The sequence below is a fragment of the Cyprinodon variegatus genome, unplaced genomic scaffold, assembly GCF_000732505.1.
Source record: "Cyprinodon variegatus isolate N-32 unplaced genomic scaffold, C_variegatus-1.0 Scaffold1044, whole genome shotgun sequence".
Lineage (NCBI taxonomy): Eukaryota > Metazoa > Chordata > Actinopteri > Cyprinodontiformes > Cyprinodontidae > Cyprinodon > Cyprinodon variegatus.
This window is the reverse complement of record NW_015151497.1, coordinates 169,899-193,752: the sequence shown is the minus strand read 5'-3', so window position 1 is coordinate 193,752 and position 23,854 is coordinate 169,899. Positions and strand designations below refer to the sequence as shown.

Here is a 23,854-nt window from a genome sequence, read left to right as displayed (position 1 = left end):
CTGACAGAAGGAATGTGTCAAATATTGTGCATCCCTAATAATTAACACATTCCTTCTGTCAGGTGATTTCCCCCAGGCCCTAAAAACAGCAACTATCAAACCGCTGCTGAAAAAGAGGAACTTGAACAAGCTGCTACTGCAGAACTAGAGGCCCATCTCAAATCAGTTAGATTATAGGAAAAGCTCTGCTTTAGCAGCTAAACACCTTCTAAAAAAAGACCAGCTGCTTGAACTTATTCTAGTCAGGCTTCCCATCTCACCACAGAACAGAGACAGTCTCTATAAAGTTCATTCAGGTCGAATGAATCTGACCTGACCGTTCAGACACAGGTTGCATTTGAAAAGATCCGATTCTTATTGGATTCAGGACCACATAGCCAAGTGGTCTGGGTCACACTGGAAAAAATCGGATCTGTGTTGTTCAGACAGCCATGAAAAGATCAGATACAACAAAACCATCGGATTTGGGTCACTCCAGGCTGCGGTTAGAAAGTAGCCTTAGACTTCTCCTCATTTTTTAGCCATGAGGAACTAAATTAACTAGAAGAACTAAATTAACTAGCAGCTGCTCTATGAGGTAATGGATGTGATTTGTTAGGAAAAGAATCAAAGGTTGAATTTGTAAGCCATATCGCCCAGCCTGTAAGCCGCCATCACGTGGTTGTACGTCACCATGTCATATGGATGGAGACGTACAGCTGGGTACGTCATCATGGGTAAACGCATAGAAGAAATTTCTTTATCTGAATTAAAACAAGACTAAAAGGTGTATTAGTCAGACCAAAGGAAGAGAGTTGAAAAGTTAGCACACTGCTCCAGTTCAAGCAGCGAAGCCTCTTTTCCTTTGGAAACTGATCTATTGGGATCTGGACAGTTTGGATGGATTCTTTTTAAAATGGAGTAGGGTCTCAATGGGGGGCAGGACCTTTAATGACAACACCGCCTTCTAGTCTGACAGTTTGCAGAGATCATCATCAGCCTGCTCCGTTCAGTCTGCTGTCAAAAGATGGATGAAGCAAGCTGGATATGTTCTATAGACAGAGAGAAGCCATGCAGTATCAAATGGAAGGATACCAGCTACAGCATGCAGGAATGTAAGCTAACGCTACCTACTGCTAACCTGCTATAATAGTGCTTCTATGCACAGATAGCCTGGTTTAAAGGGATTCAAGGGGCATTAGGTGTTAAGATAATCTTTGACTTTTTACGCTGCTGATCAGCAAGTCCTCTGATGATGCGTTAGAAAAGATTAATATTAAATCAATCTGTAGTGAATCACTGAGTTAGTTTTAGAAACCAGCAATCAGGCTCTAAATCTGGCTGTAGCGATGGACTTGGACCTTCAGAGGGTCATAAAGACAGGAACGAAGTTGTCCTTCAATCACCTGAAGAATCTCCAGGATTAATCTTTCTGCAGGACCATGATAAACCAATTCCTGCTTCGTTCATCTTTAGTAGAATTGATCCCTGCAGCCGTGTCTCCCCAGGTCTGCCTAAATAGATCAGAATTGCATCTGCTCTAGATGTTGCTGCCTGTGTTCTCACTAGAACTAAAAAAGTAGAACACATCAGCCTGGTTCTGAAGTCCCTCCTCTGGCTCCCGTATCTCAGAGAATAGACTCTATAATCCTTCTTTTAAGTCTATAAATCACAGAACAGCTTAGCTCCAAAATACATTACAGATTTGTTGGCAGTGGATCACCTGCCAGACCTTTCAGGTCTTCTGGATCAGAACAAATAAGAATAAGCAGCTTTTAGCTCCTCTGCTCCACTAATCTTGAATAAACTCCCAGAAAACTGTAAAAGCTCTGAAACTGTTAGATGCTTTAAATCCAGATTAAAAATGTCATTGTTCCGAGCAACCTTTGAACTAAACATCTAAGCATTTTGAGTTATGGTTTTTGTTTAATTTTTCTTATCAATTGTTTCATAATTTTTTTATAATCACTTTACTTTAATCATTTATAGTAATTATCATGATCTTGAAGCCACTGCAATGTACGAATGCATTCCTTTTTGTTTCAGCACTTTGAATTGCTTTTCCACTGAAAGGGTAGAAATAAACTAGCTTTGCCTGGAACGCTGTTTTTATTTTGGTTCACCATCCTTTCATGTAGAGCCGGTCCTATTGTATAAATTCTATGATGTTTTCCTGTCTGTGAATAATCAAACCGGACTCCAAACGTCTGGTGGTTCCGTCAGAAATGGAAAGCTGAAAGCACTCACTCGTTTCCTTTCCTTCCGCTCCTTTTCCTCCTTCTTCTCTTTGGATCGGCCTTGTGAGTTCTCTGTGTCGTTCTTCTCCACTTCCCTCTCTCTGCTCTTGGACCGGGCAACTGAATTAAAGTTGATGTGGTGCTGCTGCAAACAATCCCACATGAAGAGAAGACAGGTTGAAGCCTTTTTTCCAACTAGTTCAGCCTTTCATCAGTCTAAATGAAATTAACAGAGGTTGGTGTCCCTTGTTAAACAGAAGCTGTATTTGGACTCCTGCTGCTATCAATCATTGAGCTTCTTCAGACAGAAACTGAAGCTAAAGTCAAATAATCAGACCTGCTGTTCCATTTCAAACATCCCAAAATATCAAACAGTTGCCTTTCTGGCCTTCAGGAACCAGTTTCTTTAGAATCAGTTCAAAAGGTCCAAACAGCTGCTGCTGGATACAGTGTGGCGGAGCTCGTCTTCAACCCAACGCTTTTATCCCTATTCTGAAACTTGATGTGAAATCAGCACTTCGTGGTTTTAAACAGAGCTTTCTCAACCTCTTACCACTTTAATTTTGGTGAAACAGATTCCACCAAGAACAGGAGGAAGAATACCAGAACCGTGTTTCTAGGAGCAACAGAACATTTTTGTTAGCCTAGTAAACTAGCCCCACCCGCCAGCGGCCAAAATCATTTTTGCCTGCGAGTTGGTGCTAGCCTCGATCAATGCCCCAGGCCCTAGAACTGCCGGGCCAATCACAACGCAGAGAAGAGTTTGGAATTTTTGGATGCAAAGCGAGCTGGGTTTTGGGGGCGTGGCGACAAAGCTGTGCAACGCTGGAGGAAGCACAACAAGGAAGATGGCAACAACTATTGAACAGTTCTCGTTTGACTCAGCTTTGGAATCAGTTGAAGGATTAGACTTTGGGTTTTCGTTGAAACGGGAGCAGGAAGAGGCTCTACGCTCATTCAGTTTTAAGAAGGACGCATTCTCCGTTTAACCGACAGGCTGTTTGTTTACACTCAGCTTTCTGTCGTGTTTACTACATCACAGTCATTTGTGCTCATTGGTCAGAGCGTTGGCCAATAGGCACAGACATGGTTTGAAAAACAACGGTTGTTCTCATCAACAATCTTCCGATGTCTCATTCATAGGGACCAGACTAAATTACACGTTTAATCTCACAGTTAGTCTGGTTTATCAGGCTACATTTTTGTGCCATTAAAGCGACATGAGGAGGAGAAACTGATCCGATTCACCTCCCGATGGTTTTCCTAACTATCCAATGTTTGACTGGAGGTGAACCGACTGCAGGTTTCTGGCCAAAGTAAAAATTTACATTTTTCCAATTGTTAAAAAGACACAATAAAACTTCAACAGTCCATTCCTACTTTGTCAAATAACCAGATAATAACAACAAAACAATAAAACTGGTGTTAGCAACACTTGAGGCAAAGCTCTCAAATATGTAACAAAAGTTCAGAGCTGATGGGCTGATGTTCAGATCTTTGCATCAGTCGATTTGTTCACACATGAGGATCACCCAAAATAAAGGATAATCGGCACACTGCTGTTGAATTTTTTATTAAATCTGATTTGCAGATTTAGATAAAGCAAAGACATCAATACATTAGGACTGCAACTAACGATTATATTGCAAATCAATTAATCTGTCGATTATTTTTTTTTTATTAATAATCGAATAGCCAAAGGTTTAATAAAGAATACTTTTTATAAAAATAAAACCAGATGAAAGAAACTTTTTCACTAGAGCAGGTTGGATAGAGCAGTTTGATGGACAAAAACGTTTTTATCTTAAAGTTAATTAATGTTATTTTATTTTATCCAAATTTTAATATATATCTATATTTTTTAGAATTTTAGTATAGTTAAGTAGATTTCTCTGTCAGCTAAAGAAATGTGTTAGTCTCTATACTCCAGTTAACGATTCATTGATTATTAAATTAGTTGATAATTTTTTCAATAATTGATTAATCATTATTAATTGCTGCAGCCCTACCACATAACATCCATTTAAGTGTCGTTTCCAGCGTGACGAGAGCCATGCTTTTTAAATCAGATAAATCGGTCTTAGAGGGATCAGTAGATGAGCCCAGATGTAATAGTTAATTTATTTAATACAATAAAAATAGTTCCATCATCATTTTCAGCCTTTTTGCAGGTGAACGACCTCCCGAAAATAGCGTAGCTATTTAGTCCCAAAAATAGCGTAGCTAAAACTGCCCCCTTTCACTGGGTTCTAGAACCCAGGTGCAAACGGGGCAGATTTTTCATCAAATCTCAGTCATATTAGTAAAAAAACAAAACTTGTCAGCACAGTCAAGAGTACATTTATTTGATTTTTACTCAAAAGTGAAAAACAATAAAGCCTAAATGCTTCTGATCTCAGTACTTTCACAGGTATGATGGGTCAGCTAGAGATGATGGGAAAGATCTCCCCGCTACTAAAGTTTGTTGGTTATGGAGTTACAAACTGATGAAGACGACTAACGACAGCTAAACTCAGGTCATGAGTTTTACAGTATCTGTGTCCTCGAAAAACATAGTTTTCATCATCAAAATTTAATGAATCGTTTGTTGCCATGAGTCACAACTCCAGTAAAAAAAAAAAAAAAAAAAAAAAAAAAAAAAAAAAAAAAACACACACACACACAAAAAATTCCTTAAAATTTTTTCACAAGGTCTTCGATTGATCCTGCTAACAAACCAACAATGTTCCTTTGTCTTGTGTTTTAATCCTCAGGGAAATACCTCTGGACTCTGAGTCCAATGCTGAGGCTGTAATCGGTCACTGCTGCCCCCTGGTTTAGTGGGGAACTGCTTATTCCACCAAATATCCTCATCACACAATGATAGAGAATCTTTTCCAGGTCATGATCTGGATATTTACCACAATGTAATGGATTCTTCATTGGCATTAGGCGCATCTCTGAATAAAAAATTATTGAAATCCGTCCATAAGCTTTTTTTGTTGAAAACAGACAAACCAACACAGATGGAAACATAATCTCCTTGGCGGGAGTAATAAAAAATATCATAAAAATCAAGGTAAAATCTTGCTTAGGGAGAGCTAAGAAAGCTACTAACATATCTGGGGATTGGTGGCCTAGTGGTTAGGGTTTAGAGCTTGGAATCCAGAGGTTTTGAGTTCAAGCCCCACTCCCACAGACTGCCACTCTGAGGTCACTGAGCGAAGACCCTTAATCCCACACCCAGGCGCCACACAATGGCAGCCCACTGCTCCTCAATGGGATGGGTTAAATGCAGAGGTAATTTATCCAATGTGAGATCAATTAAGTTAAATTATTATTATTCATCATTATTACTTTAGTATCTAAAGCAAAAAACTAACTTCTAACAAACTGAAAGTAGTTAGAGGAACAATAGCCATAGCTGAAAAGGTGCAAAGATAGGAATTAGACTAAGACATTCCCTCTACTCGGAACCTATATCAATACTGTCCAAAAATTAGAGCATTATCAGAGCTTCTCCAAACTATTAGCATTGACCTTTACATGCAGGGAAGAAATACAAAATGTTGTAAAATTGAGAACATTGCCAAGTTTAGAAAACACCTGCAAAACCTCTGAACAGACCGCATCACATCACAGAAAAATAAAACTCAGTGAAACAGACGCAGTTGGCTTAATGTCGTCATATGAAATTGTGTCTGAGGGTTGCGATAGAGTCATTTTAACTATTGTGTGGGGGGGAACTAGAGATAGAGAGGGGAGAGTTAGAGAAAAAGAGGCAGGCTTATGATCATCTTGCGCGGGAGGACAGAGTTCAGTGGTTTTATGTTGAGAAAGTCTTCATTAACACAGAATAAGTCACTAGAATTGGCAACAGGCACTTTTTTGAAATAAGGTGCTAGGGTGGGGTCTAAAAAGGCGCTCAAATTTAGCGATAAATGCACAAAGTTGGCCACACTGACAAATGCCCACACTTTGTGCTCTGCCCACTCTGAGGACATTGTCACGTTTTTGCAGCTGTATTTTTTATTTGCACGTTTCCGCAGTTGAATTTTTACAGAAGAAATTTTTTCTTGTGAATCTAAAGTGAAAAAAAACTGAAGTACATAATTGCAGCGTTATAAATTCAATGTCCAAAAAAACATCTGATTCTAACTAGAACACATTTCTTCTGTCGCTGACCTCCTACACAGGTCGCATCCCAAGAAACACCTGCATACAAGTCAGAAACTGACCGATTAGAAGAAGAAGTAACAGAACCAGTTCAAACCTTGGATGCAGACTCCTTGAGTTCGTTGCTACTGTCCTGTAGGGATGAACGGAGATGACAGATGAGCTGGGAGGGGGTGGGGGTTTGGGAGGAGGTTGTCAGACAGCAGTAGAAAGTTGGTAGAAGAGGAATGGGTGAGGAGAGGAGGGGGCCGGTCCAACAGAAGGCTCCTCCCTTGATCTCCGACCTTCAAGAACTCAGGCTTTGACAGAGTTATTACATAGGAGAGTTCATTGGCTCAACACCTGGAATGTCAACACTTAGAAAATAGATGAGATCTAATAGAAAATTCCCTGAGCATGTGTTCAGTATCCACTAGGCTTAATGCTAAAAACTCGTCTGCTGTCAGTGCAGCTGGTACTTCAGTAAGTCTAAAGTGCGAGTGCTTGTGAATAGTGGGGGTGTCTGTGGGTGCATGCTATCATGTGCCTGTGTGTTGCTGGGCTGCATCCCTTCAAAGGTAACTGCTGTTGTCACTTACAGTTCAGGAATGGACAAACATGGAGCCTATTTCTCTCGTAGAAGGATAAAATAAAGAACTAGCACAAGTTTCCGGTGGTTAGGGCAAGGCTCTGGACGACTCAGGTGTCACCCACTCTCTCTCTCTCTCTCTCTGTAGGGGCAGGCTTTATTTTGCAGATGCCTTTTTTTTTAAAGGGGGGTGGATTCGTAATGGCGATATTCATTCTTGTTTGATCCCAGGAAGCTGGTTGCTCGCTCTCTTCTACGTAACGATTGCCAGGAAGGTAGAGGGGGCAGAAGACGGCGACGGCTGGAAGCTGTGGAGACTTGGCGCTGCTGGGGTGAAGGTCTGGAGGTCCTTCTCTGTGGGTGGGGGACGAGGAAGGGGCTGACGGCTCAGATGTAGGCGCAGAGGGGGTTGCTGGACACCCGTCCGTCTTTGAGGTACTTCACATCGCTTTAAAGAAGGAAGAGCTCAAAAAAATGGAGGAAAAAAATCTCAGGGCCTATTTGGACTGGAGGAACTTTGCCCTCTGTAGTGGGAGAAAAATACTGCTCCTTTGGAGACTTCTTGACAGGGGTGGGAATAACATTTTTTTTAAAAATAAAAAAAAAAACTCCACAGGAATATAGAAGAGTGAAAAAAAAATCTTCAAGGCACGACTGCTTTCACTTTTATGAAAATAGGTATTTTTTTCAATATGAAAATATATAATTTTATACATAATATTCTCTTGACTAAGTCCTTCAGGATTTCTCCCAATTCTGCAACATTTTCTGCTCATGTCCATGGAAATGCTTTCCACCTCCCATGGGTCAGGGTTGAGATTTCCAGATGCTGTGCCTGCTATTGCGACAACTCTCCCGGATGATCCTCAGGGCTGCTGGAATGTGCAAGGCAGCGAATGCTCCGGCAGACAGAGAAGAAACGGGCACAGCCTTCCTCAGGCCATACTAACCTTAACAGATGAGGAGTGGGACGGGGATGAGTGACTGTCGAGCTTTCGCCTTTTGTGATCTGCAGAGACCAAAGAGGGGAAAATTTTGGATTTCTTCACTTTGTTTTTTACTAAAAGTGTGCATTAAAATTTGAGCTTTGGCCAGGATATAAAGAGCAGCTTCTTACCCCTCTCAGATTCAGCCGACTCTGATCTCGGGTTTGGTGACTTAAGGGTCGTGGTCGCAGTGATCCTGTCTCCTTTCTCCTTGCTTTTGGACTCCTTGACGGCGTCGCGCTCTCTGGCTGGTTCCAGGGGCTCCCCGTTTCCGGCCTTGGCCTTGTCGTCTTTCATGACCTTCTCCTCCGGCTTGATTTTCTCCCTGTCTGCTTTCGGGGTCTTCTCCTTACCCTCGCGTGCCACTCGCTCCTCCTTTCCTGCTCTTTCGTCTCTCTGCTTTTCTCTGCGGTTCTCTGGAGTGCTACCTGGTGTCTTTTCCTTCTTCTCTTTTTTCTCCTTCACGCTACGCTCTTTGTCATCTTTGACAACTTTGGTGCTGCACACAGATAAAGAAAAAACTTTCAGTCAAAAAAAAAAGGTTCATAATCACATAAAACAGCGGTTTTCAAAGTTTGAGGCGCGCCTCCCCTAGGGGGCGCCAGAGCACTTTTGGGAAGGCGTGGTGCGAGGGAAAAAATAAATATGGATTTAGGACAAAGTTGGAACTGTGGGGTGTGCGTGTGGAGCGGGGATCAGTGGAAATGTTTCCCACCTTAGAGGATGTTTTGGCCAGAGCGGGGCTGAAGGTGGAGTTTTTACAGCAGGCTGTCTGCGCGCATTTGGAGGGGATGCGCGAGCAGTTTGGAGAGTATTTTGGAGAGGAGACAATGGCAAACCATTGGGTGAGAAACCCATTTTCCTTCCCCGCGACACTTAAAGATGGACGGGGAGGAAGAGGCTCTGGCTGAGCTGAGCAGGCATAGTGCTCCCTGGAGGGGGGCTCACCCTGTCATACTTTGAAAACCCATGACATAAAAGATATAAAGTAATTTCATTAATCATTTGATTTATTTGTGAGGTGAACACCCTGTGTACTTAAAAACTTTCCTTTTTGATAAAGCTTATAGTTAAAGTGGCTCAAGTTATCCTGAGCAATCTCAATAGTTATGCTGATATAGGCTTACAAAGCTGGAGGACATAGGGACGCCTTTTCTTCTCTCTGCTTTACTTTACTTCTATTCTTCAAATCTCTGCTTTTTCTCATTACAGTAGCTTTATTTGGTCTGTTCCTGCTTGGCTAGACAGAGACATCAGCTGTGCTGCTGCCATCAACATATTAAATTTGCATCGTGGAATTGGACCCGTTTTTCAGTGTTTAGTCCTGTTTCTCTCCTCGACATAGCTATGGGCTCAGGTTTTACTGTGACTAACTGGATGGTCTCTCTTTCCTTTGACATGAGAGCTGGCTCATCTGTTTAACGGTTTCTGTCCTAGGCAGACCTGAGAAGCTAGTTTCTTGTTACCATTTCGAACGTAAACGTATTTATACATCTGTGGTTCTTTCTTTCAATGCCTGCTTCTGTCTCCTGGAACTTCCAGTGGGCCTTAGCAAATGGACACTCACACTAAGCCTGGTTCTGCTAGTGTTATTTTCTTATTAAAGCGGAGATTTTCTACAGTTACCAAATGCTAAACCAGGAGGAGCAAATCCTGCAAAGTCAGTGACTGGATGCCATCTGCTGGTTTTCCTTAGATAATTGATTGAATTGTCTCTCTAAAGAGCATTGAGATGACGTATTAGTAACATGGATGATACATCATGAACCGACTGTTAAGGAGCTGAATGAGGTGACCAGCTATTTATAGAACAGAAAAGGTTAGTTTTTTCAGTTAATTTCCAGATGGATACATCTGTTAAACACTTGAAATAATTAGGAGTAATACATCACAAGATTTGAAATCTAAAACAAATAAATTATCACTTGAAATAAAGCTAAGACCCAGAGATTAAATGACCTTAAATGTTGATGTTTTCTTGGTTGTTTGGTTTCTTACTAAGAAATGTTTTACATGCTAGAATTGTGACAAAAAATGAAGTTGACATGAAACATCTGCACACCTCTGTCTCTGCTTATTTCCTTCTTTCTTTAACACCGATTGAAGACAGGGTGTGCTGTTACAAGAGAATATCGAATATATTGTTTTGCCCATCATTAAAAGTGAAGAGGCTCCTGCACTCCTTGTTTATTCTATGGTAAACTTTGCTTTTTCAGACTTTGGTTCTCAGACTGTTGAACTGTTGGACAAGTGAAGGATTAGAGAGATGAAGAGAAAAAGAGGGCAGGTGAAAATGCCTCTTTTATCAGGCGTCTGCTGAACACCCCAGACCTGCCTCACCTGTTGAGAGCACCGTTTCCGTTGCTGGTGGTCACTTTGCCTGCTGTACTGTTGGCTTTGTTCACCGGCTTCGTGGTACCCTGAGATTTATCTTTGCCCCGATCTGGAGAACAGAGAGATGCTTTTATTACCTCTAAACAGACATGTTTAGAGAAGCCAGCATTAGGAGCTGAACAGGTCTCCTCATGTGTGAATATTCAGGGAATCAATCTTTTTGTTAGAAGTTTAATGTTAATCAGACATTAAAGCATATTTAAAAACAAAACAGCCACACAACAAAACTAATTTTTCACTAAAGATAAAACTAGAGGGGTGAAGCTGGTTTGTGTTTCTGCTTTATTGGCTCACCCCCATCCTCTGACAACCCTTCCTCAGTCTTGCTGGCGTTGGCGGCGGGTTTGCCGGTGCTTCCAGGCCCGTTCTGCTGACTCGCCGGCGTGGCGCTGCGGGCTGGCTGGTCCTTGTGGTGGAACTCGTTCTCTGGGACCATGTGCACCTTCTGGCTTTTCAACCGACCTGAGTAACTGTAAGATGTGCAGAGAGTTTGCACAAAGAAACAAGAAACCCCAAAAAGAACTTCAGAATCTCACAGAATGTGAAAAATTTCCCTTTTCTGGGCACAAACGGCTAATCTTTACTCAAACTGCCTTTAAAATGTATATATATATATATATATATATATATATATATATATATATATATATATATATATATATATATATATATATATAAAATGATGGGGAAATTGGTTTAAATTATTTGAAAATTAAGCCATTTTCTGGGAACTTTCAAACAATTCTAATCCATTTTGACTATAAATATGAAAAATTTTTCATGACAAGAAATCTGTCACTTTAACGATTTGAATTTGAACAAACCAGGTTTGAATTTAATGTCCACTCTTTTAGACAGTTGCTATGTTAAAAGCAAATTTATAAACCAATTCACTTCACTAAGGTCGTTGCCCCTTTCTGTCGTTTCTCAATGACTTAAGAAAATGTGGCTAGCTAGAGGCTCTGCGGCAAACAATGCAGTTACCCCATCGCTAAGGCATAGAGGTCTGGCCTCTTGTCCTTCTCTTCCAGGCAGATCTTGTGGACGCGGGCCTCCAGCGCTTGGCCCAGGTTCAGGACCTTTGGGTAGCAGGGTAGGATCTTGGTCAGCACGATCAGAATGTTTCGGATGTGGGTGTAATCCCCTGTTTCCAGGCAGTGGACCGATGCCTACACAAGCAGGAAACGAGAAGGAATGGTAATGAAAGTTTGGCATCATTTAGAGCTCTGACTGCCAATAAGAGAACTAAATAATAATCAAAAACATTCATCTGTGTGGAATAGAGCTAACTGGAAGAGGTTTATTGATGTATGTTTAGATATAAGTAGCAGTGTGTGTATTAGGGATAAAAGTTATCAATTAACTTAATCTGAATTTTACATGTGGGAATAATTTTTTTATTACAATATGCTCAGCAAAAAAAACAAAAAAAAAACAAAAAGCGAATTCTACATCATTGCATTTTAACAATTAATGTAACTGCATTAAATACAAGAGGGGTCTGGCTGCAGACCTGCACACTGGGGTCTCCTGCACTGTCAGGAACAGATGTTAGAATAGAAAATCCTTTTATTGTCCCAAAATGGGGAAATTCTGGTGTTTACAGCAGCAAAAAGAATTAAAAAAAAAAATGGTCACACAAATGTGGACCTTAGAATAAATGTATTGGAATAGCAATAGTTTATTGTGGACGTTTTATTCGAAGCCTTCAGTAATAGTGCTGCTGGGTTTTATAAGAGGAAATGTTTTTTTGTGAGGTGTGAGCTCACTTGAATCCACCTTTTGCCCACTTAAAGATTTGTGTAAAGACTCAAAATCGTGTTTTGTCATAATTTTTGGAGGTTTTCTTTTGCTTATTCCAACATTAAGTCTTTCTTACAGATGTATGTTTCAATGTGACTCCTGCTGGAACTTCGCCTTAAGTTAAACTCTGTGCCATGCTTTGGAATCTGCTGTTTACACAATAAAAACATTTCCAAGAAAATCTAGTAAGATCTTTTCTGTTTTCTCTGGTGCCGTGGGGAAAAAAAAGAGAAGTTATTTTCTAATTTGGTCATTTTAAGTTGATATGAAATCACACAACCTCCAATGGAAAATCTATGTGGTCCAACAGCAAAGGGAAGAACAGCACAAACAATATTTGCAAACACACTTTTTGACAAAAGAACTGAGTTAACTTTGTTATTTTAATATTTTCTTGGATTTGGTTAATTTTATCCAGGTGAACTGGAAAGATATATATATATATAAATATATATAGTTAAACACATGAATAGACAAAAATGTTTCTATTATAAGACCCAGGAAATAAACACGGGAATGTAAAATATGTCCAGTATACTAGCTTTTTACTTTGCTTTTACTTTGAAAGGCTCTAACTAAACGTACGGTTCTGACAGCGGAGGTCTGCAGCTAGTCTCTCTTGTTTAACACTGACTGAAAAATGAGTAAAATCTATGAAACATAATTTACATTGAGATGTTAAACTTTCATTATCAGACAGGATGTGAAGCTCTGACATACTGTCAGGGTTATCTGACGCTTTATTTCATGAAGTGGATGCAAACTGTGATATAGCTCTCTGTTTATAGAATAATTACATCAGTCAACTTAGGGAGCTACTTTGTGCTGTTAGCAGCACGATTAAACAGGTGCTTAAATGGGTCTATCTAGGTAATATTTCAAGTAGTTTATCTAGTGTTTATCTTAGGGATAGAAAATCCCTCAAATACCCCATGAGGAAATTATGGTGTGACAGCAGCAAAGCGAAAGGCCTTATAAAAGGGTTACACATGTATACACATAAAAAATAGCAACAGGATAAAGATAAAAAAATATATAAACATTTAAAAAAAAAAAGAACCATTAAAGTAAATTCTGTATCCTTGTCTCCATTTAACATTGGAAATAATTCGGACTGCTAAGAATCGGTTGCAGCGTCCTCTAGTGGACGGTGGTGACATCACAATGCTAAAAGAAATTCTAAGTGGCTGTTATCAATGAATCTGATAAAAACTAATTCTAATCTAATAAACCGTTAATCGTCAATAGCAAATCGATTTTTTACTTACATCTCTAGTGTGTATATATTCAGACATGCATGCATCACTATCTTGATTTGCCTGGAAACTTAGGCAAAGGACTGGAGAAGCTGTTGCTTCTTCCCCATTTTAATTGCTTTTTAGTTTTACAGAATATTAATTGGAAATTGTATGTTTTTTCTTCTTAACTGTATTTTACTATTTTTTATTGTTCAAAAATATGTGTATATGTATATATATATAAATAAATAAAAGTCCAACTCACTTTAGTCAACATGTAGTGCCATTTATGGACCACATGTCTGAAGTTCTCGTAATCCAGCTGATCTGCTTTGTTCCCTCCGTCAATGCCTGCTGCTCTGAAGATGGTCAGGAAGCCGGGGTAATTCACACACTCCTGAAAGTCCCAGAATAAGAAATGATGAAGCGGACACCTGCTCACTGTGAGCGACTAAACACTGCTAACGCATGTGGTTATGGAGGAGTGAAAACCAGCAGAGCTGGAGACCTTCTCATAGATGGCGCGGTCACTGTGCCATCGGGTCACTGTTTCCAACATGCAGCAGAGGAAGCGCCCGTAGCGGTGGGACTCGTTCTCCGTGCAGCTGGCCACGGTGTAAATGATGGCAGAGAAGACCTGCAACACAACACGCCGAAGAAGAAGAAAACCTCAATGCTTAAAAAGCTTCATAAAATTCCTCGGATCCAACTTTCCAGGTGGATCCAGCCAAACTTTTAACTGACAGGTAATTTGTCCCAATCAACTGTTGCTACCCTGACTAGGACAATTCCAATTTCTTTCAAGACAAGAAGAAAAAAAAGTTTTATTATATGAACTCATATAATTACTTGTGTAATTACTATAATTCAAGGGCTGCAGTTATCAGTTATTTTAACCAGTATTTTCACATCTTGGTTTGGATCATTAGGGTTCCTAAAAGTTTCCAAAAGTTACATTTAAGATTTTTAAGCCCAATTAAAATACAATTTAACATTCATTCCCACGTTCAAAGACTTTTGAGGACGAGTGTCTTTTTAAGAATGTTCTCAAAAACTTTCAAGGCCTTGACATATTTTTTGACATCGAAAAAACTTTTTTTAAAGTACCATAGCAAATTTCAAAACTTAAAATTCAAGAAATATTAAGGAGGGGTGCCATTTTAACTCTCCATTAAATACATGTTTCCCAATAACATTCTCTTTCAAGGATTTCTTTTTTTTTTTTATCTTATCTTTACTGATTCTCAAGAAAGTATCATTCGAAAAAACTTAGTTCACTATATCACAAGATTAATTATATTTGAAATAAGGTGGACAAGTCGGTCTTTGTATTATATCAGTCTAAACAAAAATACAACCTCACTTCCCCAAAGAAACATTATAAAGCAAGTCTACCCCAATCTGCCACCACTGACAGAATAGTTTCGTCTTGTGAGTGAGAGAGGTCGTTATTCTTTCCATTTTTTAAATGTTATTTGGAAGCAGTCGTCTAAAGTTGGTTTGTCTTGTGATAACCATTTTCTTGTAATGTTTTTCTTATTTGCTGTTCATAAAATAGTCAAACATTTATTTCTTTTTGAAGCTTGAATCTTCCCTGATTTTTCCATCCAAATTTTTGCCATTGTAGAGATTTAGTATTTTTCCTTTGGTATTTCCAGATTATTGTCCATTCCTCCTGTTATTGTTAAATTGCCCTCTCTCCCATCTTGCTTTGATATGTTGGGTTGAATCTTTCAAGGACTATAACAACAACAAAAATGCTGATGGCATATTAAACATGAACTCCAAATTCCTTTTTGCTATTTAAATCCTACCAATACTATTTGGTTGCTCATCCTCTATGCGAATCAATGAGATCATCCCCATGTAAATAACCCATCAGTGCATGTCTCGCTGAAGGACTGGTAGAACCTGTACTGGTGGAGATAAGGCAACTCAAACTGTTTAATAAACCTCTTACCCGGTCATAGCAGAGGAGAGTGCAGAAGTTTGGGGTTTTCTGCTGGTGGACCAGCTCGACAAAGCGGGCACAGTACACGGCGTCGATGGAGGAGAAGATGCAGCGAGGGAACAGGCAGAGCTGCAGGAACTTGGTTATGGTCTCGTTCTTTGTGGATTCTGCATAAAAAAGGGTTAAAAGTTGCAACGGTCCTATGAGAAGTGTCCTAAAAGAAATAATGTTGCCCTTAGATCTGTTGAGGGACCAGTTTAACAACACTTACTGGTCATCAACCAGCTGTCCTTTTCAAGCTTCAGACGGTGCAGAACTCTTTGGACGTGTTCCATCTGCTTCTTCTCTTCCTCCTGTAGCTTTTCCTGCAGCGCAGTGCAGCGTTCCTTCTCCTTCTTCTTCTTGTTCATCGGCTTAAAACACACAGAAAAAAGATGAGCTGACTGCTCTGGTTTGGGTTTCCGATCGTGAACTAAAGCCTGCAGTGATTACGGCTCCATCACTACTCACTATCTCAGGGTTGTCCTCGATGGCTGTGATCTGCACCTTCAGCTTGTTCACCTCCCGGTCATAGGCAGCGTGCGGCACGGCCAGATCGTACATGGTGAGGGACCAGAAGGTAGCGTAGAACTGAGGCCGCAGGTCATCCCACACCCTGGCCGGATGGAGGGACACTACAGCCTCGTGCACCGGCGCCATCACCTGCTCACACGCTGCCACGTACTTGTGGACCTTCTGCTGCTGCCGGTTTCCTTTTTCGGCTTTCTTTAGCTCGTCGTATTTCGACTGCGGTTTGAGAAGACAGAAAGTTTTACCAAAGAAAGCGAGTACGGGTCTCAGGAGGGGATGGAGCAAGTTTGACGGCCGATGACCCACTCACCAAAATCTGATGTGCGTACATGGGGCGGGACAGGAGGAAGGCGGCGTCATGTGGGGTGTGGAACTGGTTGCACAGGATGTCGATGGAGGGAACTCGCTTGATGTAGTCTTCTGTGCTGAGGTTGGAGGCCAAAAAGCCGCCAAACTGCAGCAGCGTGTCGTGACACTGCAAAGACAGAAAAGTTAGTTAGGAAAAAAAAAGGTTATAAACATTTTATGTTCAACAAAACATTTCAGAAGGGCCAAACCTGGTCATAGAGATGCCCCACGAGTTTCAGATGCTTCTCTCCGCCCTCCAGGAAAACGACTCCGTTTCGCTGTTGGGCCATGAGTAAACACAGCGGCAGCGCCAGCTCATGATCCAGCAGGGCGTCCTTCAGGCGCTGGGAGGATTTTTTCGTGTTCCTGATCTGGCCGAAGTATCCACCCTGTGAACGGCGACACATTGATAAACGCTGCTGTTCATCTGACGTCACAAACACACCAGGAGCTGCGCGTTTGTACCTCAGCTTTTAGCTGCTCCCCTCCCGTCATGGCCTCCAACTGCTCTGAGGTCATCTCGTCTGTGATCTCGATGCCGGCCATTTTCTGCAGCACCTCCTTCAGGATCAGCAGGTCAAAACTGCAGAAAACAAAGCAAACATGGAAGCTGAGCAGCAGCCATGGAGTCTGACCCATCGGAGCAGTGGTTCCCAAAGAGGGGCTCAAAATAAATATACCAGGAAATAAGCAGATTTAAAATGTATTCATTTATCAAATAGATGATAGAAATAATAAATAAAACTGTAAAACGTCCCATTAAACATAAAAAACAAAAACATTTACAACCATTAAAGAATAGATGTCACTTTGGAAAAGAAAGTATTAAATATGAAGATTTATGTTTATAAAATATAAAGTTATTTTGTTGCATCGTTATTTTGGGGGTCAGGCTGAAATGTTGGTGAGCTCCAGAACCAGAGGACCCTGCAACTTTTTTTTTTTTTTTTTAGAAAAAAAACCACAAACTACCACCTTTTATATATCTATCTCTCTATCTATTCTATATATATATATATATATATATATATATATATATATATATAATCTCAATAAAAGAAAAAATACAAATTTTGCATTTAAGAAAAAAAATGTCTCTCACTATGCTATACTTTTAAAACCCACAGTGGGCTGCCTTAGGGTTGGGAGATAACGATTGAATCTTTTGAACCTCCTTACCTTTTCCCAGCCTTTAGCTGGTTGGTGACGTACTGCAGGAGGCCGGCCAACTCAATCGGGTATTTTCTGAACACGGCTCCACACAGACTCGCCAAACCTTGGATAACAAAACAAACAAATGTAGAGTTGTAAATCTTCATTATCTGAAAAAGATTCCCTCATTGCTGAGAAAACACGTACTCTGGAGCCATGAGGAGATAGTAGTGTCGTCATGTTTCATCTTCTCCTTCTCCGGATTGGCCAGAGCTTCGATAATGCAATCTGAAGCCAGATGTAAGGAAAACAACAGAAAAATGACGCTTCTATGTGTGCAGCTAACCGCATGCACCAACACAAACATTTTAGATCACAGGATACAGGCCAGGACGTCGTAGTTGAGAGACGTGAGGAATTTTAACGAGTCCACCACTGGAACGATCAGGTTGTCATACCACTGGATCTGAGACAACATCTGATTCAAAAGGAGACAGTGGAGAGGATGGATCAATAACAGAGGTCATGCTTCCATGATGTCAATCCCAGTCTGATATGGCAGTCACAATATTCAGATTTTATTCTGATTGCTTCGCCTTTTAACAGTTCATCATCCTGCATGCTTTTGGGTGGGTGGATTTTAAAGCTCAGGCCTAATGCTGTGTTCCCACCAAAGGAGCTATGAGCTTGAAAAACACTTAAACGCAGAAATTTTGATGCTGGACCAGACGCTGGTCAAGTTACTTTGCAGCTTTGACGCTCTTGCTGCTCTGCGTTCCGGTTGTTGAACAATTCTGTTCTGTGGCTTTAAGCTAGAGAGCAGCTTGGCTGTATTTACTTTATGATCTAGGAAAATAGTTTTAACACATTTTTAAGCAAGAAAGTCCACTTCCAAACATCCTCTAAAACATGTTTTTATGGTTACACTCCCATGAGGAGCCACTTCCAGGAAAAGACAATTTAATATAGTTTTTATAAAGATAATCACATAAAAGAGCCTCAATTGGACAACTGTGGGACTTCTGTGAAACCAACTCCATTAGAAAAGGAAGATGTTTTCATATGATCATCATCACAAAAACATACATCTTTATGATAGTAGGGCGGCATCATTTGACTGGTATGATCATTTACTTAAGACAAAAAAGGAAGTTCAGGAAGCTGGTAGTGAGTGAAAAGCAACCAACAAAGAAAAGGATATAGGATATGCCGGCGCTATAGAGAGGCGAATGGTTAAAGACTTACCGTCTTTAAAAGACAAACGGATCCACTTTGCTTATGCTGACTCTAGCGTAACAGATCTTGAAAACTTGGTTTATGAAAGCAGATTTCATTCTGACTAATGGAAGCATCATTTGCTGACAGGCCACAAATTTACAGCTCTGGACTACTGCCACAAAATTAATGCTATCAGCCCACATGCATCCAGTAAGATGTGTCACATGCTAAAGCTCATTCATTTCAATGGAAATATGGGCTCTGCTTGTCTTTTAAAGCTCATCCAAAAGACTGAAATCCAATTTATAGAAACTTACATAATCGAAGACGATGGTGGGATTGCTGTGGCTCAGTTTGCCAATCTGCCTCCCAGACTGTTTTACGTTCTCTTTGGTCAAGCGTCTGAAGAGGAGACAGGAAGAAAACAACAAATGTGGGATAAATGGGGTGATTTTTGTTCCTTGATTGTTGTAAGCAAAGAACAAGCTTATTCATATTAGGGCTGAAACAATTAATCAGATTAATCTTTTATTGAAATAATCATTAAATAATTTATCGTTAACCAAAGTATAGAGACTGTAAAACATGCCTTTAGCTGATGGAGCAGCCCACTTAGAGCAGCAATTATATCTAAATAGTAAAAACAAATAAACATTTTTGATTCCGAAGAGGTTAAAAACCAACCCACTGGACTTGGTTTCCAAGTTTGAAGACATTTCACTTCCCACCCAGGAAGCTTTTTCAATTCAAAATATCAGAATTACCATTGATTTTGAATTGAAAAAGCTTCCAGGATGGGAAGATAAACGTCTTCAAACTTAGTAAAAAAGTCCAGTGGATTGTTTTAACTTTTTTTGGAATGACTGTGACCTGAATGACTGACAATCTTAACCAGCAAACATTTTTGAATTTCAATCTGCCCTTCCTCAAGTGGAAAAGTTTTGTTTCACTTGGTTTATTTTTATAAAGTCTTCTTTAAGGAAACTTTGGCTATCCAATTATTAATCAAAAAAAATTATTGGCATATTAATTGGTTTGCAAGATTATTGTTAATCACAGCCCTAATTTAAAAGAAAATTTAAAAAAATTAAATCCAATACTCAGATTTTGTTTGTTCAAATTTTTTTCTTTATCTTTTTTAACATTGTTAAACTCTTACAAATTTTATATACTATATTTCTCCACTCTTTTCTTAAAATTTTAAAATAAATTTCATATTATTTTTTTTATTCTGTTTTTCAGATTGATTTTTAAAAATGTCATTCTTTTTTTTCCAATCAGTTCGTCCTCTTTTCTGTGGGCGGGCCTTCCTCTGGAGCGACGACACATTTCAATTGGTCTACACCGATGTTTTTATTGGTCAAGAATACAGCCAGAGACTTTTTTTCTTTAATAGATAAAAAAAATGTATACCATTTGAAAGCAGGCAAAGCTAAAACTAAACCACTGAACAAAGGGATACAGATAGAAAACATTACAGTTAAAGAAGATTTTTCATTCTCAATGTTTTCTATTTTTTGTAGTTTTAGTTGAATTATTGCTGTGAGCTTTTGTTTCAGCAAATGTTTTAATGTCTGTATCCTCAGTTTGATAATCAAATGAGTTAAAAACTGCTACAGTAATTCAATCATTTTACCCCTATTTAATGTAAACATTTAAAATGGAACACGAGTTTTTCAAGTTTAAAAGATGATAATTGAATCTGTCCCTAAACTGATAATGGCCTGAAACATTAAAGATGACAACTGAAAAACAAACTCAACATCTTGATTAAACCAAAAAAGAAAGGAAAAAGAGGGAAAAGGGGTTTCTTACTTCATAATGTATTTGGCTCTTTCCACAGTCTGGGCTTTCACTTTAACCAACAGTGGATGTCCAGAATACGTCTCATTCTTCCACTGTCCATAGAGCCGGTACCTTGGAGCACAAAAAAGATTAGAAGGATAAAACAACCACTGCGCATCTACAAGAGCTGCAGAAAAAAAAGAAGACATTTTGCAACAAAAATCAATTAATATACACACTGGTGAGAGGTAGAAGCTTTCTAGATGTTCACAGGAATGTGAATGTTGCCAATTATCGGTGGAATTACCATCCCTGGTTATGGCAAGCTGTTTCAATGTTTAATCTGTAAAATAACCTATGCAGCATGACCATAACAGACTAGAGATGACCGGACATGAAAACCTAGGCCGATATCAATATCGTTTTTTTTTTTTCTCCACAGCTTTTATTGTCATTACACTGTTACAGAGTAACAAAAGGAACTCTCTGCATTTAACCTATTGCCTTGGGGAGCAGTGCGCTGCCATTGTGCGCTTAAGGGTCTTGCTCAGGAACACAGAGTCTGTGGGAACTTTACCCAAGTTTTATTTTGTTTTTATAAAGAGGTGAGAGAGATACGCTGTGCTCACCTGCTCTTTATGCCCCTCGATATTTCTGGTATTTGTGAGGCCCAAAGAGGATCAATAATTTATCAGTTTCCTGTCCTCCTGAACTCCTATCTGGGTAAAGTTTTCTATTTTTAATGTTTCATTCATTGCTTTTGCAAAAGCCTGTCCTGCTTACTATATTCGCAATGTGTGACTCCCAACTGTTGTGCGATTAACAGATTTTATTTTGCATTTTCCCCCAAAGTGGTTAGTTTTACTTTGTAACCGCATCTCTTTTCCTGACAGACCCATGAAATTGCTGCAGAATTGTTGCGTAGTCCGACTAAAATAGACCTGGGCTCTATCTCAGTCGGAGCTATGCAGCGCTCTGCAGGAAATCGCATCTGGTGTGATCATCCCCATTGACTTTCAATGAGCGCTAAACTCTGCGACCTCGTCTGACACGTTTTTCTGTTGGATTGGATGCAAAATCTGATTTGGTGTGCGCTGCGATGATAAAACATGCTAATTTTTACCTGTGCTGGTAGGGAAAGAGTTTAAACAGTCCCCAGAGCTCCTCAGACATGCAGGCGTTGCACTCCATTACAGAAAGAGAGGGCAGCAGCACCTGATCGGCGATGCTTAGGAAACAGCTCAACAACACATCCTGTTATATACAAACATGATTCATTTAGAGCAGGTCAAAGTGGACAGTGTTAACAGCTCATGTTTCAGCAGTTTTTAAACTTACCATCTTATCTTTCACTTCAGTTCTGCTATCAGTTTGATACTGTGAAGAAAAACAGCAAACATGGCTGAAAATGAGACCAGCAAGGCGTTGCAGCTGGAATTATACGGAAGGATGGTGGTTTCTACCTCTTTCATAAAGGCTTTGCCCAAACGAATGATTTTGGCAAAGAGGATGGGATCGTGGGAGAGGTGAGGGCCCAGGTAGCAGAGCATGCTGAACGTGTCTCTACGAAGATCCTCGAAGGTCTCTGTGGGCTGAGGAGCCCGCGTGTTGTTCAGGGGTTGCATCGCACAGCCCTTTGCTCCTTTTGGGACGCCAGCTCTTTAATAAACAGAGCGTCATGTCAGGCTTGTTGGTATTGGAGTTCTTACACTGTATGTTGTAGGTACGGTCGCCACAAACACACGAGGAAATCTGTCAAATGGAATCAATACCTTCTATAAAGAGGCTCTACAGTCAGGTGTACAAGTCGGCAAAGCGCCAGCGCTATGGTCTTGTGAGAAGCAGCGTAAAAAGAAGGCATCTGGTCCATAATACTCTGGGCGTGGTGCCAATCTCCAATCCTGAGTAGTGCCTCCAAAAGGCCGAGCTTCTGGTTATCAGGTGGCTGTAGAAAAAAATGAGCATTAAGGTAACGGTTCGCAGTAGAAGGTGTCACACTGACTGGATACTAAGGACAGAAACATAATAGATTTTATAATTTTCCCTTTTATCAGTTTAATTAATAACTTCTGCTAGAAGAAAGTTTGATTGCTGTTGGGATGTTACCACGAGAGGGAGCTGCTCATCATTAAGCAGACCCTTACTGGTATCGCTAATAAAAATGTGATGATAGAACGGTGAAGGGCTTTACGAAAAACATTTCTAACATGACGGAGACATGCTAGCAGTTAACATGGTGGAGCAAGGAGGCATTAGTGAGGTACTGAACTTCATGGAGCAAAGTTCTAACAGTCCTCTGAGAGGAACCAGAACCACCTGGTTAACAGAGCAGCTAGCAGCACAGAGTCAATCCCAGCTCTGATTGTCGGATTAGATAAAAATAAACAGAGCTAGATCACAATGGCTGTCAATTTCATTGAAACGGCGACATACCCTGTCTATCAATGACAGCTCTAGATCAGTTGGATCAGTTTCCCATATTTGACTTTTTAATCAAGTAGCCTAATGGGTTCCTGTTTTGTTATATCTGAGAAATACATAAAATGTAAGAAAACATTTTTGTTTATTCAGTCAGTATTCATACTGTTGGACTGTAAACAGGAATCTGCAACATACGTGCACAGATCTGAACTACATGGATTGTAGAAATAACTTTTCGGGGGCGTGCAGGTGGCGCAGTGGTTAGCGCGACACATGTACAGAGAACTTGATCCTCGACGTGGCCCACCTGGGTTAGAATCTAGGCCATGGTCCTTTGCCGCATGTCTCTCCCTCCCTCTGATACCCCCTTTTCCTTTCAGCCTACTGTCGCAAAACGAGCCACTAGTGCCGTAAAAACTCAAAAAAAAAATTAAAATTAATGCCTTTTGTGCAGCATTATTTTTACACTATAAACATGGTTGAACATTCTCCTGCGTGTTTTTTTTTTTTTTACTGTTGCATTCTTATGACGGCTGCTTTTATATCATATTGCTTATTTAATTCAATTGCAACCCCATTACAATGTCGTGAGATAAGTTTGTCTAAGTAATTTAAAACAGCTGGAACCATGAATTATTACATATTTTAAAACTCAGCATATCAAAGTAGGTTTGAAACTAATGATTATTTTTTCAATTAATCGATTAATAATCAAAAAGCCAAAAGACTTTCTACGAACTCGAACCAAGTGAAACCAAAATTTTCCACTTAAGGAGAGCATATTGACAGACGAAAATATTTTTTCTTATTTTTTTTTTTTTATCTTAAATGCAAAATATTTATATATTTTACAATCTTGGTATAATTCCTGCTCTAAGTGGGTCGCTCTGTCAGCTAAAGGCATGTTTTAGAGTCTCTATACTCCAGTTAACAATTAATCAGTTACTTAATTAGTTGACGATTATTTCAATAAATCAAACAATCATTATTAATCTGATTAATTATTTCAGCCAAAATTCTAAAGAATATGTTTAAATCTTTTCCCTTTA

At 39.8% G+C, this 23,854-nt stretch overlaps 1 protein-coding gene across 3 annotated transcripts in view; it reads right to left on the bottom strand.

The window, feature by feature from the left end:
- thoc2 (THO complex 2) overlaps positions 1 to 23,854 on the bottom strand; it is a 39,169-nt gene that overhangs the window by 3,484 nt on the left and 11,831 nt on the right. For 2 of the 3 annotated variants that reach the window (XM_015399735.1, XM_015399732.1), the window contains exons 11-34: positions 22,157 to 22,329; positions 21,848 to 22,043; positions 21,723 to 21,761; positions 21,508 to 21,638; positions 20,415 to 20,516; positions 18,917 to 19,001; positions 17,766 to 17,859; positions 17,589 to 17,669; positions 17,409 to 17,505; positions 16,695 to 16,812; positions 16,439 to 16,618; positions 16,192 to 16,356; positions 15,822 to 16,097; positions 15,583 to 15,724; positions 15,321 to 15,478; positions 13,869 to 13,997; positions 13,626 to 13,757; positions 11,304 to 11,488; positions 10,614 to 10,789; positions 10,266 to 10,368; positions 8,057 to 8,424; positions 7,890 to 7,948; positions 6,469 to 6,504; positions 2,227 to 2,361 (exon numbers count right to left, since the gene is read on the bottom strand). In XM_015399735.1, the coding sequence (XP_015255221.1) occupies positions 2,227 to 2,361; positions 6,469 to 6,504; positions 7,890 to 7,948; positions 8,057 to 8,424; positions 10,266 to 10,368; positions 10,614 to 10,789; positions 11,304 to 11,488; positions 13,626 to 13,757; positions 13,869 to 13,997; positions 15,321 to 15,478; positions 15,583 to 15,724; positions 15,822 to 16,097; positions 16,192 to 16,356; positions 16,439 to 16,618; positions 16,695 to 16,812; positions 17,409 to 17,505; positions 17,589 to 17,669; positions 17,766 to 17,859; positions 18,917 to 19,001; positions 20,415 to 20,516; positions 21,508 to 21,638; positions 21,723 to 21,761; positions 21,848 to 22,043; positions 22,157 to 22,329 (3,360 nt within the window). The remainder of the gene's footprint in view (positions 1 to 2,226; positions 2,362 to 6,468; positions 6,505 to 7,889; positions 7,949 to 8,056; positions 8,425 to 10,265; positions 10,369 to 10,613; positions 10,790 to 11,303; positions 11,489 to 13,625; positions 13,758 to 13,868; positions 13,998 to 15,320; positions 15,479 to 15,582; positions 15,725 to 15,821; positions 16,098 to 16,191; positions 16,357 to 16,438; positions 16,619 to 16,694; positions 16,813 to 17,408; positions 17,506 to 17,588; positions 17,670 to 17,765; positions 17,860 to 18,916; positions 19,002 to 20,414; positions 20,517 to 21,507; positions 21,639 to 21,722; positions 21,762 to 21,847; positions 22,044 to 22,156; positions 22,330 to 23,854) is intronic. The other variant, XM_015399733.1, reaches the window with a different exon arrangement.